The sequence below is a fragment of the Podarcis bocagei genome, assembly GCF_964188305.1.
Source record: "Podarcis bocagei genome assembly, chromosome: 2".
NCBI classification, from domain to species: Eukaryota; Metazoa; Chordata; class Lepidosauria; order Squamata; family Lacertidae; genus Podarcis; species Podarcis bocagei.
The window spans coordinates 118,646,274-118,661,593 of NC_138126.1; the positions used below are offsets into that span (position 1 = coordinate 118,646,274).

General features: G+C 47.3%; 1 protein-coding gene across 9 annotated transcripts in view; it reads left to right on the top strand.

Annotated features, from left to right (window-relative positions):
* The window catches only part of BAZ2A (bromodomain adjacent to zinc finger domain 2A), a 64,618-nt gene extending 50,430 nt beyond the window's left edge, over nt 1-14,188 (top strand). For 6 of the 9 annotated variants that reach the window (XM_081181224.1, XM_081181222.1, XM_081181223.1 and 3 more), the window contains exons 20-29: nt 1,403-1,983; nt 2,785-3,013; nt 3,844-3,999; nt 4,095-4,258; nt 4,929-5,212; nt 6,103-6,235; nt 6,607-6,753; nt 7,075-7,313; nt 7,858-8,001; nt 9,894-14,188. In XM_081181224.1, coding sequence (XP_081037350.1) covers nt 1,403-1,983; nt 2,785-3,013; nt 3,844-3,999; nt 4,095-4,258; nt 4,929-5,212; nt 6,103-6,235; nt 6,607-6,753; nt 7,075-7,313; nt 7,858-8,001; nt 9,894-10,062 — 2,246 coding nt within the window. In that variant the 3' untranslated portion in view covers nt 10,063-14,188. The remainder of the gene's footprint in view (nt 1-1,402; nt 1,984-2,784; nt 3,014-3,843; nt 4,000-4,094; nt 4,259-4,928; nt 5,213-6,102; nt 6,236-6,606; nt 6,754-7,074; nt 7,314-7,857; nt 8,002-9,893) is intronic. The other 3 variants (XR_014004692.1, XM_081181227.1, XM_081181228.1) reach the window with 3 other exon arrangements.
* The last annotated feature ends 1,132 nt before the right edge of the window (nt 14,189-15,320 follow it).

Here is a 15,320-nt window from a genome sequence, read left to right on the forward strand (position 1 = left end):
GCAGGCATTTGGAATGTACTGGTGGCATTACTGAGTTGGGGGTCTGCCTATTAGTTTATTTTACAGTTTATTGATTTGCGATTTTATAGTTCCTGTTTTATCGTACAAATTGTGGTTTTTGTTAATATGTGCCTCGTCCTAATATTTAATTTATTTTTATTTATCGGTTTGCTTCCTCTGACGAGGAAGAACACATGTTTCTTGTGGTGTTCCTTGTTTTTGTGGGGTGGCTCCCTCCTCAGAACTTGGGGCCACGAGGATTGTTGCAGCTGGCAAAATAGATCAGAATTAATGGGCTAATTAGAAAGAGCCGTGGGACAGCTCAGAATTTGGGGCAAGAAGTGGGAAGTGGAGCCAGGAGGGTTGTGTGTCTGTTTTTAAATCTGTGGGCCACATTTCACTTTTTAAAATTGAAATGCCAATTTGACTGAAGTTTGCTGAGGGTGCAGAGGCAGCATGTGAGATATATGGATGGGTGGAGTAATTTAATAGGGCATTATATCTGCGAACCAAATCGCACTTTAGACTTCAGCTGTATATAACATTTGGCCAATGACTCCTTTGTTGAAAAGCTGGTGCTTGATCTTTCGTGCGCTGGCGGCTTTTTCTCTTACTGTTCTACCCGCTCAAGAAAGCTGCACCCACATCCACAAATGGGAATTGGGGTTGCTTGTGCGTAAACCGCAAACTGCTCCAAGCTGGTTATATAGCTAAACCTTTCCCTGGCTGGACAGCCCTTACAACGCGACTGTCTCAGTCCCTGGCAGAATCCGTCAGTGGGCGTTTCCTAAATTTCTTCCAACATAAAAGTTCCTTGACTCCAAGTCTCCTAGATTCTCTGCGCGGAAGCCTTCTGCGCAGCGTAGGCGTACCAAGCGGAGGTCCTGTGCTCTCTCCGCTGATCTCACTGGAAGAGTCTCGGAGCCTTCCCTCCGCAGTGCTCTCAGCCTCCCCTTTCTTCCTGGTGTTACCTTGATTTCCTTCCCCAGCGGAAGCTCTCTCTCTCTCCTTGCTTGTTCCCTCCCCTCCATCATTAGGGAACCTTACCTCTCCTCTTGGCTCTGATGGCAGTTCCCTGACAGATTTGAATCAGTGTTTATCTTGCAGTCAGGGGGTGGAGGCAGGGAAGATACTTTCCAAAAGAAAAAAGATCTGCTGTACCTGTGCTTGCCTCCTTCACTCCATACAGAGATGAGGAAGCGGTGGCCCTTTAGGTGACGTTGGACCCTCCCAACTCCCATCATCTCTAACCATCAGCCCTGCTGCTTGGAGCTGATGGAAGAGCATCTGGAGGGCCACAGGTCCTCCCCGCACCCACCCCTGACATTGTATTTTTGAGATAAGTTTTTAGCACCATCTTGTGGCGAAACCTAGGGAGATATCATTTTTGTTGCCTCCCAAGCAGCTTCCCCTGAGACACCCAAGAACGTGCCAGAGAAGGAAGAGGCCCTGAAGGAGGAAGAACCGGAGGCATTGCCCATCAAACAAGAGACCACTGAGACCCCACCGGTTACTGATTACGTAAACGGCACAACTTCTTGGTCATGGAGCCGGCCGTGGAGGGACAATATGCTGCTGCCTGAGTCGTCGGAGCCCAAGTTGCCAGAGCCCGCCCCCATGTCTGTCAATGGATTTTTGGAGGATTGTGTGCCCATGGGCCAATCCCAGCATGACCTCAGCCAGTCGGCCTTCCTGTCCTGGCTCAGCCAGACACAGCAGGCATCCTCGCTGCTCAACAGTTCTGTGCTTACCCCAGACAGCAGCCCTGGCAAAGGGGACCCCTTACCCCCAGATGAGCTGCCAGACTCTGCCGCAGAGGATGAAAGTGCCACAGAAACACAGGTTGCCTGGTTCAATCTGCTGCCCCGGGCACCCTGTAATGACTCTCCAATTACTACCTCCGTTGAACAACCCTCTATAAAAGCTGCCCCCCATACCTGCAAGCCCCCGACCAGGGACCAGTCAAAGGCCTCGACCCGGCAGGTGAGTGTTATCTAGAGACCTTTCATTACCAGGAAATGCAAGCTCCAATTCTGATCTTGCCTGGGTCAGTGGAGGAGCAAGGGACATGGTGCCTGCATTAATACAAGGAATTGAATGCAGGGCCTTTACCTGAATCCTGGGGACAGTTCCCTGTGAGTGGTCTGTTTCCATGTAACAACTAGAGCATGGGGTTGGTGGTGGTAATGCTATTTCTGAATTGCTCTGCATTTCTTATCTGTTCAAGGTAGGAACTATCAGACAGGAAGCGGTCTGGAAACTACTGTTCATAGAGAATCGGACAAAAAGTAATAGATTAGAATTCAAGAGGTAGATTTAGAGTTGTCATCAAGAAGGATTTCCTAACCGTGAAAAGTCATTTAGAATGAGCTTTCTCGTTGAGTGGGTAGATGTCTTCCTGCGAAGCTTTCAAGGCAAAAGTGGAAGTGGCTTTAGGTTATAAGATTGTCCTGCCTCGGGACACAACTTGGTATAGATAAAGTATAACATCCTTTGTTGATCTCATTGTCCTCTATCTAGTTATCCTCTTACCCTGCTAATATACACCATTCCCTGGTGCCTTCCACTCATATATAATAGCTAGCAATAAGACAACAAATGACTTCAGATAAGGTAGTAGCTGATTTATTTCAAGCCCACATAGTAACCTGTAAGTGTTGGCATGATTGAAAAAACAGCCAGGCAGCTCCTTGAGCAGATGGCAACTCCACTAGAAGCGTGACTTTAAAGCCCTCTTAGAGCTCATGCCTTGTCTGATGCATCCTGATCTTTCCCTCTCCGCAGCTGAATGGCCTTTCCACCGCCAGCCCAGCATTGCCACAGCTGGCCTCCACCCCTCTCCATTCCAGCTCCAGGATTCACAGTACTTGCTCCTCAAGAGCCAAGGACGTCCCCGTTAAAGGCCAGGAACCTCTAGGGCAGCCGAGACGACGGGGGCGCCCCCCTACAAAACTCTTCAAGCAAATTGAGCAGAAATATTTGACACAGTTGACAGCACAGCCTATACCTCCAGGTGAGGGAAACCTGCATCTCCTTTTCTTCTGTATACAGTGGTGCCTCGCAGGACGAAAAGAATCCGTTCTGTGATTCTCTTCGTGTAGCGGTTTTTTCGTCTTGCGAAGCAAGCCCATTGGCGGATTAGCGCTATTAGCGGCTTTTAGCGGCTTATCTGCTGATCGGATCAGCTGATAAGCGGCTTAGCGGCTTAGAAAAAGGGGGGAGGGGAAAAAACTAGCAGGAACTCGCAAGGCATTGTCGTCTTGCGAAGCAAGCCCATAGGAAATTCGTTTTGCGAAGCACCTTCAAAACGGAAAACTCTTGTCTAGCGAGTTTTCCGTCTTGCGAGGCATTCGTCTTGCGGGGCACCACTGTAATTTGTACTATGTGCGTACTCTGAAGTTATTGATACCGTGGGTTGGAAAAGGATTGTGAGGGAAGATGAAATGGTTTACCATTTGTAAGAAGACGCGACTGAGAATCCGCCATGAGTGACCATAGGTATCTCCTAACCCCTGGAAGCATCACCCCACAGTGTCTGGAAGACCTTGTAGAAACTGCCAATGCAGTTTCACGTTTTCCCCACGAGGACTAAAAATTCTGTTCTTAAGGACAAGCCCCTCAAGTACTGCACTAGATATGCTTGTCTTCCACATTACTTAAAGGCTTCCTGAACCTTGAAAGCTGCTGATGTGCAGTTCCCCGTGTGCACGCTGACCTGACACAAGACCCAGAGTGCAGACTTTGGGAGCTAACAGGCATGCTGTGCGGAAACGGTGGCTTATTCAGTGGGCCCAGACTCTCAGCTGGTTCACCTCCCCCTCCCCATTCTCCTCTTCCTTGCAGAGATGCAGAGTGGCTGGTGGTGGCTGCAGGATCCAGAAGAGCTGGAAGCCGTGGTGCAGGTACTGCACCCACGAGGGATCCGCGAGAAAGCCCTGCACAAGCACCTTATCAAGCACAAGGAGTACCTACGGGAGGTGTGTGCCCGAGCTGCCAATGGTAAGAGCTTCTCATCGTATGGCTGGAGTGAGGCAGGGAGCCACGTTACCACATCCCTAACTTCTCTAATGGACTCTTCTGGTCTTCCCACCTAGATCCCATCTTCCAGACCCATCCTGAGGATTCTGCCCACCCTGTCTCTCAGGAAACCTTGGCCCAGTGGTCGATGGCTGAGCGGGCCTTTGAGGCAGACCTGTCTGTTCTGCAGTGGGTGGAGGAGCTGGAGCAGCGGGTACTCATGGCTGATCTACAGATCCGAGTAGGTACCATGATCCAGGGTAGGCTGAGTCCCTCCTGATAACTCTTCTTATTTTTGTGGGTGGGGTGGGGGATGACCTCACGTTGTACAGATCACCCTGGGGGGTGCCTGCTAATCTCTAGATCTGCCGTAACAATTTAAAACATACATTCAGATCTTTCCTTGTTTCTGGAGTTGGAAAACTGAGGAGAGAAATGACCCAGGTCAACTTAAAATCCTACCTTGGCATTTCCATTCTTGCATGTGGGCATTACTCCCCAGCTGGCACCTTTGCAGCTACACTGCCCTGCAGAAAGCTAATCAATTTGAGAGCAAAGACTTCTCTTTTTTTGTTGTGGCACCTATAGAGGTCCATGTACATTGGCAGCACCATAAGATGATTCAAGCTTCTTCGTTTTGATGGGCTATCTTAAGACTGTGAGTGTTCTGGTACATGGGGGCTCCTTTGCACATTTGTGCCAGAGGCACCATCATTATTTGGTGCAAATATTTTTCATTGGCAACAGGAGTAGCACAACCTTGAAAACTGTACCTGCAGGAACTGGTTTCGGTTGGTACATGGAAAGAAGATTCACAAATGCATCTGGGGTTCCCAGAGTGTGTCACAACCCCCTCTTCTTCCTGCCAGGCCCTGATCTCACGTTTTTGCTTTCCACCTCCCCCCCCCCAGGGCTGGACAAGTCCAGAACCTGATTCTGTTCGGAACGACTTGCAGTACTGTGAGCATCAGCTGGAGCTTCTGGAAGACATCACCATAAAAAACCGGCGTGAAGGACCAGCTATGAAGCGTGAAACCACCAACCCTTTAGACCTAGCTGTGCTTCGCCTGACAGAGCTAGAGCAAAACTTGGAGCGGAGATACCTCAGAGAGCCCCTCTGGCCTCCTCACGAGGTGGTGGTAGAAAAAGCTTTGCTGAGTAACCCCAGTAACCTTGAGCTGGGTACCACAGAAATGTAGGTGTATTCTTTTACTGTTGACTGAATTGCCAGGGCCTTACTCCTAACTCTGAAAATCAGGGTCGTCTCACTATTTATAAAAAGCTTTTTTTATACCTTTCCTTTTAACCCAGGGACTCCTAAATCAGTTTACATTAAAGTAAAATTGTAAAACCCACAGGAACTAACATTTTAAAAACCTCTTGTGGAAATGGGAGAATATGGACTTTGTTGGGGCAGGAGTCTTGATAAATTCCAGGTCTGATTGCATTGAGAAGATACTAAGATGAAAGGGAAAAAGCTGCTGCTGTTGCTTGTTTTGACATGAGGCTTTTTAGGCAATAGAAAGTGGTAAATGTATGCATTGCAGCAAAAGTGAGAAATCTGGTGAATGTTGACATTTACCAGTAAGTCTTACGGCTTTACAAGGCCCAGCAGGAAATGTCAGAAATCTTATTGGCAAGAATCTGTTTCTCTCAGGCCTGAGGTATGATAAATATCCTTTTTGCTGCATATGATGGAAATGAGAATGATTTGAACTTAAGGCTACTGTTAGATTTCCTTTTGGGCCTACTTAAGTCTTTGAGGCTTAACAATAAATGTCAAAGTTCACCAGATTTCTAATGTTTACGCAGCATGCTTATGAGCTAGGCGACGATGGACGTTAATGAGAGCTAAATATAACAGGGATGTAGATGGTTTAGAGCAGTAAGACTCTGAGCCAGAAGTTATAGATTCCCCTGACGATTCCATCCTGGAGCTTCAGATGACGCGCCAAAGGCCTGCCATCTCTCACAGTATGTTTCCATTTGGAATGGCCCCAAGAGACTCCCAAGTGAAGAATTTCCTTTGCTGGGCAGGATTGACTTCCCCCCATCTTAATGGATTGCTCTTTTTTTCTTCTGCAGTTCATACGAGATCACGCCGCGGATGCGAACGTGGCGCCAGACCTTGGAGAGATGCCATAGTGCAGCCCAAGTTTCTCTGTGCATCTACCAGCTGGAACGTTCTGTTGCCTGGGAGAAGTCCGTTGTCAGAGCGGTGAGGAAGGAGCACTGGGTTGGGGGTAGGAAATAGAAGGAAGCGTAAATGAAGAAATCAAAGTGAACATAGGTAACTGGTGAAATCCCTGGTGCAGAGAAGAGAGTTGATCCTCCTTGCGTGGCCTTTAGAGGCCCATGTGTGCTGAAGCCTGTACTAGGAGGAGATGAAGCAGCTGTGGGATCTGCAGAAAGATCTCTCTGTTCCAAAGGGGTTGGCTAGAGCAGAGCCGTGGCTTGGATGAATCTAGCTGGGAAGGAGCTCAATTTGGGGAACAAGGGAAAAGGGAGAGCTCTCGGAGCTCAACTTTGGCCTTGGACCTCTGAATGTGGTGCTGGTCCTCACCCCTCCTTGTTCTCCCTGCCCTTCAGACTTGCCTAGTGTGCCGGAAAGGGGATGATGATGAGAACCTGCTGCTATGCGATAGCTGCGATCGTGGCTGCCACCTCTACTGCCACCGGCCCAAGATGACCGAGGTGCCGGCCGGTGACTGGTTCTGCTCCCTCTGCATCGCTCAGGTGCTGGCTCCATGTGGGCTAGAATCTGTCCCATCCCAAACTCTTTGATACTTCCTCCTTGACTGGCAGGGCTTCCTTTGCTCCACAATTTGTACTGAGATGCATTCCAAGGGAGGGAGTGTTGAATGTTGGAGCGTGTGGGGAGTGTGCAACAGTGTGGGACCGTGCCGTATCCCTAGCAGATAGCTCTAGGCTTTTTGTGCTGCCTTTGGAAAACCCTTCCCTGAAGTGGGATTCCTAAATTCACCAGTTTATGGTTCTTTACTTACCTCTCTCACACACACACATCCCTGTCGCCCCTCCAATTTCTCTATGGTACAGATGCAAAGAGAATACCAGGATGACTATGGCTCTCCGCGACGCGGCAAGAAAAGAAAAGGTGGAAGTTCCGGGGCTTTTTTTGGAAAGGAGGAGCTCAGGCCCCGATCTCGGTCAGCAGCAAACCAGCAGCGCAGTAACCTGGCCAACGTACCGCCCCGATACTCGGGTGAAGGCCTGTCTCCTTCCAAGCGAAGAAGAGTGTCTACACGAGGCCAGAGTGCCGACCTCACCTTCTGCGAGTAGGTGCCACCTTGGAGTTGGTGTCTAGGGGAGATGGGAGTGGAGCAGAATATGCCATAGGGATAAGCTTTCAGTTAGGTTCGAATGGAGAAGAGAAAGGACCATTTGCATTTGAGGGCTGTGGAAGGCTTGTAAATTTGCTTTCCCTGGGCTTTTTGCATCTGCCACGCAGAGAGACATCCACAGTGGACATGGGCTGAAGCAGCCCCACTCTGTGAGGGACTTACATTGGGCTTCTGCAGCAGCTGTTTCCTCTCAGATGTGCTGTGGCCCAGAGATTCAGAAGCAGAGAGGCAGCGGAGGGGGAAACTTGTGTATATATTTGCCCACTATAGCAACCCTTGCCTATTTAGTTGCATTAGTAAGCTGCCGCAAGAACCTCTTCGGTTAGTAGGCGGTGCATGAATGATCCAAATAATTTGGTTAGAGTGTCAGTAAATCCCCTCTAGGGCTCCTCTTGCTCCTTGGGAGGCCTTCTCAGCTTGACCAATAAGCTCTCCAGTTTCTTTAGCCCTGACTCTTACATTGGCCCCTTTTTGTCAGGATCATCCTGATGGAGATGGAATCGCATGAAGCTGCCTGGCCTTTCTTGGAACCAGTTAACCCCCGGCTAGTGCCTGGCTATCGGAAAATCATCAAAAACCCTATGGACTTCGCCACCATGAGGGCACGGCTGCTGCGCGGCGGGTGAGTCCAGGGAGGGAGCATGCTGGTGGCAGGGCCAGCTCAAGGCGTTTGCAAATCCAAATGGCACTCACACAACCCCTTTCTAATTGTGGGGGTTGGTCCTGGTTGGAGGGTGTTGTGTGCTACAAATGGGGTAGTTTTGTGCAGGTGGAGATAGCACACGCCTTATGTTAGTCCCATGCAGTATTCCACAGCCCTTGGGCCTGGCTTCTTTTGCAGAGTTACTAAACTTGAGGTCTCCAGAGGGCTTACTGAGGGAAAGGTGATGCTGCGCAGGGAAAGGAGAGTGTGATGAGGCCTGCCTTGGGGAGGCCAAGCGTTGTGATGTAGGAATGGCAGAGGTAGTGATCGCAAAGCTGGGGTCCTTTGCGGTCATGCAAAATTTGAGTTAAAACTTTTTAGAAAAAAGGCGCAGTGTCTTATCCACCACCTGGGCATGATATTGAAAGAGATTTTTTTAAAAAAATAAATCTTGAGGGGTGGTAGCTGTATCAGTCTGTTTCAGAAAAACCATCCAAAAGTGCTGTAGCATTTTGAAAACTAACCCCTTTATTAATGCATGAGATTTTGTGGACCAGAGTCTGGGTGTATGGAGCATTGCCCCACATTAGTAGGAATAGACAGTGGCACCTTGGGTTACAGACACTTCAGGTTACAGACTCCGCTAACCCAGAAATAGTACCTTGGTTTAAGAACTTTGCTTCAGGATGAGAACAGAAATTGCACGGCAACGGCACGGCGGCAGTGGGAGGCCCGCAGGTTAAGAACGGACCTCCAGAACGAATTAAGTTCTTAACCCGAGGTACCACTGTATATGCAAGATCGGACTATATTTAAGTTTCATCAGAATTGTCACAGTCTGTACTTTTAGAAATTTATTTCCCTCTGATTTCATGGCTTTATTTCCCCCTCTTCCACACCCATGTGTATATACTTGCCAACTTGGAAAGCACCTACATCTGATGAGCTGGACTCTTGCTCATGAAAGCTTACACCACAAATAAATTTGTGTTAGTTCTTAAGATGCCACAAGATCTTTCCTTTCTATTTCTTACAGTGTAAATTAACGTCTCAGACTTGAGAAACCTTCCTGTAAATCAGCCTGCCGCTAGCCGCTCAAGCTCAGCAGCCTCCTCCCTTTCCTAATGACACCTGCAGATGGTGGTAGCCCAAGCAAGGGAAAGACTGGTGGAATTGTCCCAAGTGTATACATGCCATACTGCAGTCCTGTAGGGAGTCATTCCTACAGCTGACAGGTCCCAAATCCAAATTACGCCATAGCTTACTGCTGTTGAAAAAGAAGCTGGTGCAATGTAGCGTTGGACTGGAGCCTGGGAGACCAGGTGTCGAATCATAGAATTGTACAGTTGGAAAGGACCCTTAAGGATCATCTAGTCCCAACCCCCTGCAGTGCATGCAGGAATATGCAGCTGTCCCATACAAGGATTGAACCTGCAACCTTGGCGTTATCAGCACTACGTTCTAATCAACTGAACTATTGAGTGCTTATTCAAAAAGCACGATCCCCACTAAGTTATGAAGCTCACTAGGTGACTTAAGACTAGACCCTACCTCACAGGGGTTGTTGTGGAGGTAGAACAGGGAAAAGGTGCACTACTTGGAGGAAAGTTGTAGTATAAATGTAATAACATTATGATAATCTGCCCCTGCATTCTAGCCATTGGGAAGAAATGAAGGAAGGGGAGGGGAGAGCTTGAGAGGAGGGTTGATTCACAGTAATTAAGAGTTGGCTAAAGCAGTGTGCATTGAGACTGCCCTCACCACCAAGGGATGGGATTGTGGTGTTGCAGGGCGCCTGCAGTTTCTGTCTGAGTGCTGGACTTCTTAGCTGCTTCCAGGAAGCTGACTGCTGCTCTCTTTGTCATCCGCAGGTACACAAGTTGTGAGGAGTTTGCTGCTGATGCTGCCCTGGTGTTTGACAACTGCCGGACCTTTAATGAGGATGAGTCCGAGGTGGGCAAGGCAGGGCTGACCATGCGCCAGTTTTTTGAGAGTCGGTGGGAGGAGTTTTATCAGGGAAAACAGGAGACAAACCCATGAAGCCGGCAGAATGGGGAGAGATGAGAGGAGCCAAAGGCGAAGCCCTCCCATTTCAAAACCCTGTGCTGCACACTGTCTCTTCTGGAGCTCCATCTTGCTACCTGCTGATTAATGTTTCCCCCTCTCACAATGATTGGACTTGGATTGGCATTTAACGATGGGGCGGCTTCACTCACCGCCTGGATCCTCAGAAGCCCCCCCCCCTCACTTCTTCGCTCTAAACAACACAAACTCTCTGAACTGTGTAAGCCAAAAAAAAAAAAGTTTCCTTTTTTTCAAATGGAGAAACAACCACCCACAACCCCAGCTTAGCTGGGGCTATTTAATAATAGCAATAGTTCTTAGTGAATGTGTAAGAACACTTTTTTCTGTGCAGTGTCAGTACCATGCATTAATGGCCAGTAACGTGAACGTTAAGTTTTTCTCCTTTTTAGAGTCGCGTTGAAAATGTATAAAGCAGATCACTCCTGCCTCTGGGAATGACAACCTTGATGACACTGAAACATGCTGCTTCTACCCCCCACCCCACCCCTTTGCCCTTTCCAACTCTGTCTCAACCGGCCTCTTCTCCCCACCACTGCTGAACAACCACTGTAGCTGTGGACGGTTCCTTCCCCCAGTTTCCAATGATCTTTCTGAAACCAAGGGTATATGGCTTAGAGCTGGTGTTCATCTGGAGGAGTTAGGATGTCGAGGTACTTCTGCCCATGTGAATGCAAGATGTACTCCCTTCTCAAGGGTCTCACCCCTGTGAGCCACATTCTCTTGGTTCAACTAAGATGGGCTGCTTCCAGAGGGGTGGTCATAGCTTGAGCTCTTTGTATGAAAATGGGGTCTTGCACTCCTATATTTGGTTAATCTACATCACCCCCCCTTGCTCAATATTGGTTTATTCCAGATTTAGTTTCTAAGGGAGTTGAACAAAATGGGAATAATCCAGAACGAGTGTGTACCAAGAAGACAGTATCAACCAGATAATCCCCCCTCATGCAAACCAGTTTAGCTGGATGAACCTTCCTGCTAGCCTCTTCCCCACCCCTGATTCCACAGGGAACACTTCAGCAGGGGCAGCTCATGAGTCCATTGCGGTGCCCAAGTCCCAGCTGCAAGAATACAGCTCTTTCCCCCTCTTAGTTGTGGGTAACATTGCTGGATTGTATCACTAGGCTTCAAGGGACCAAAGTAAAGGAGCTTGCAGGAGTGGGGTTGATGCAACCTGCGTTTTGGGAGGAAGGATTTTCTGATGCCCCCTTCCAGCTCTTCAGAAGATCATGTCATGGGATTCTGGCCTTATTGAGTGTTGTCCCCACCCTGTCCCCCGTCCCCCAACTCTGCCCCAGCGTTATTCCTCAGGGATGGCTACTGTCTACAAAGTTTGATCTGCAATCTATCTGTACGTTTGGTAGGATTGTTGTTTCCTGCCTTGGAACACCATTCCCAATCTATCGTAGGTATTTCCTCCTTGAGTCAAGATGTGCGATTAAGCCCATTAGAAGGGAGGGAAAACTGCCACCATTTCATCTTCCTCCATGTTAGGTTCCTGTCTCCTGACCATATTTTTAACCTGTGGGGTCTAAATTGTGCTGCCTCCTTTGGTTACCTTGACTGAGATTCAATCTAGAAGGGCAGCTTTGGACATTACATGCAAGTGAAGGGAGAGTAGTCACTTGTGTGTCTTCTTGAGGTGCATGCCGCTGTGGAGGGCACATGCTAGAAGCATGAAAGGATGAAGCTCATCCTTCCACCAACTATGGCCTTGCAGGATGTCCACAGCAGCCCTCAATCTAAAGATCTGGAATTCATAGGTATTTCCTTTCAGCTTTTGTCTACATTTTCTATATAGTATTTTACCTTAGATCACCACTCATACATACCCCATGTGAACATTCTTAACATTTTAGCCTTTTTTCTAAACCCTTTTCCAACTGGATTTTGATGGTTTTCAGAGGAGAAATAATTGCGGTTCCATTCATTGTTGTTTTTGCCACGTGGGCAAGAGCAGCCTGTTTCAATGAACTACCATTAACTCCAGTGCCAGAACCACCAAAACCAGAATTTGTTTTGAAGCTGCCTGAGCAGGTATAGAGCGGTTTGTAGAGGGTCCCACCCCCAGGCCCTGTTCCATTGACGCAATGGATTGCTCCAGCTTCGGGGAAATGATTTAACAACCCGCACAGTCCACCAAGAACAGCTCTTGCACAAGCTTCCATGGAGATGAATGTGCAGGTATGGGATTCTTTGCTATCCAACCTATGCAAGAGACATTCTGGTGGATTGTTGCATGAGAAGGAGCCTGATGCGAAAAAGCAGTTGTGATATTTTCTGTATTTGGGTTTCTGGTGCTAAGCGCTTGGCAGATTCAAATATTTGTGGCTGGAGCCAGGTGATCTCATGTTCAATCCTTCCCGCTCCCACTTGGTGCAAGAGGGAATGCGGTTTTAACAAAGTCTTTAAAAATACATGTTTAGGTCTCTAGCCTTTTTAAAAAGAAAAATACCCCAAACAGTCCACAAGGCAGTTGTTAAACAAGCATAATTGGTCATCTCGTTTCTTGCAATTCAGCAACTCTCCATCAGTCACCCCCCTCACGGTGCATGGATGCCTACTAGCAGTCTGTATTCGAAGTAATAACCTGGTCCCAGAGCAGCAGCCTCACACTGTTGCTGAGCAATGGTTTCTAAGGAGACTGCTGCCTGGGAAACAGATTCACCCGACCCTTCTTGTATTCAGGAGTCATAGGCTTACATCCTAGTCCACCCCAGCTGCCTCTGTCCTGGAACAGGGGCGTTGCTGCGGTTGGTTTTTCTCGTTTCAGGATGCTGGTCCAGTATTCTTGGCCGTGGTGCAGATGCATAGGAGGCATATAGGAGAGATAAAAGAGGAAACGACTTGTTTCTTTCACTTTTCTTCCACCACCCAGGTGGATCGGAGTGGTAGGAAGGACATCTCCTGTAACCTTAACTCCCTAGCTGCTTTTCGTACCCAGCCTAGCTCCTCAAACCATTGTAAATTACGGGTATCACTTAGGGGCAGATAAACGGCTGGCAGGGTCCCATCAGGAGATGGCTTTCCTCCCGCATTTCCACCTGTGCTACAATTGAATGAGGGGTGTGTGTGTGTTTGTTTTCCCCCTACCCGCGTCGACCAATCCAGTTGCAAGAGCACTGATGTAAGTAAAATGCAGCCACAGGTGATGTAGCCTGGAGACTGAAACCTCCCTTACTGTGCTTCCTCTACCCCAACCTCACTCCCCACCCCCAGTTGTTTTCAACAAAACGTAGCCTTTTTCTATCAAATAACCTCAAACTTTATTTTATTTTAAATTTTGGGATTTTTGTTTTGCTTTGTTTTTGCTTTTAAAATAAAGAGGTAGATTTGAAGTCTATTTGAAACTGACTTTATATTATGCATAAATATTTATATTTTATCTAAACTTGTGCTGTAACAGCTTCTTTTTGGTGGGTTTTTTTTTTTTAAAGCAATGTTTTCCCCCCTGATCTGTTGGGATTTTTTTCTCAGCTATGAGAAAGCTCTAGAGTTTGGAAGTGTTAATTGTTGGGCTTTTGTTTTGTTTTGTTATGGAAATGTTAAAATTTTTAGATTCAAACCCTCACACCTTAAAAGAATGAATCCAGGTTTGTCCTAATCTTGATCTTCATTAGGGGAGTCAGTGTATAAAATACCTTGTTGTTTTTTGAAAGTTACATGCATTTTCCCCCCCAACTGGATTTTGAGAATTGCAACTAGAATAATTGGCCTTATCATCCAACTACTGGCTTTTTCTTCCCCCTTCATCTTGATTTGATATCAGAAAGGAACCAACCAACCCAACATCCTGTGAGATGCTCTGAACAGCAGGAAGAGGGGCATCACACTTTTTATATGAATAACCAAATGTGTTTGTTTTAGTGAATTTTTGATAATGTACAGTTTTTTGTGAATTTAAATTGATTTCTTTCTATATTTTTAGGACCAACCTCATTTTTAATAAGGTTTAAAAGGAAGAAAAAAAAATCTAGAATTCCTGTTTGTTTCCTTGTGATGTTTCCACAAGTACAGATGTTAGAGTGCTTGTCAAGTTTCAAAGAATAAACAAAAAAAACAACCCACGTTTGATAGAGAAGAATGTGCTTGAGAATGTTGTCTTTTTCTCTGGGCGGGAGGGGAGGGGCGTTGCTCTGCTACAAGCTGAACATTAACCACTCTAGACATGGACTAACCCTCCTGCTCTTTGGCAACCTGCCTCAGTACCCTGTTAAGATGTGGGCCTATGCAATGGGTGCCAGAAAGCTTGAAGATGCATCATTTTTTAAAAACAACAACACCACACTCTCTTAATGTTGAAGTAGAGACTGGGCAGGTGCATCTGTAGTCTATGATTTCATTGTGATACAGCAGAATTCAGGCAGGATGGCAAGTGGGGGTTCCTGGTGGACCAGTTCCTTCCAAATTGCATGATCCGTACAGGTGAGGTCACGGAATGTTTCATGGCATTGGTATCCCTGGTCTACAAGTTGGGTGTTGTTTATGTTTATACAGGCCAGCTGTGTTTTGTGCGCCTGGGTAGCTCAGTTGGTTAGAGCATGATGCTGACAATGCCAAGGTTGCAGGTTCGATCCCCATATAGGACAGCTGCATATTCCTGCATGCATTGCAGGGGGTTGGACTGGATGATTATCAGCGTCTCTTCCAACTCTAGAATTCTGTGATTTCTAAAGAGGACGCCATCTTCACCTTGGGTGTAAAAGGTAAAGGGACCCTGTACGTATAGCTTAAATTAGAGCTGTGTGGATCCTACATGGAGGAAGGCCCAGTCTCTACAACGGGAATCCAGCCCAGCCTTATCTACTTTTAATTTGTCATCTGAGGTGTAAAAACCCAAAAGATCAGCCAGGCTTCTCCAGCTGTGGTGGAGAGAAATGTTTCCATCATGATAGCAGGCAACATTTCATGGAGGCTTTTGAAATTTGGTGCTTTAGGGCAGTGACATTTTGATGAGGCTTGGATGCAGTGAACTATCCCAGCAACATCTTGCAGAGATCTTGTAGTTTTCAGAAATCTTAAATTCTGCGGGTTTGAATGGCACCCAAAGTCCCATAGCCTGAGCCTCTCTCTACCTCCATGGTAAGGCAGTTGCTACTCCCATTAGTGTGTATAGAAAATGGTAAAATGAACATACAGAAAAAGTTCAGTAACCACCACAGTATGGAAAGTCAATTGCAATTTTGTTTGTAGCTTGCAGAAAGAGTTCTCAAGTA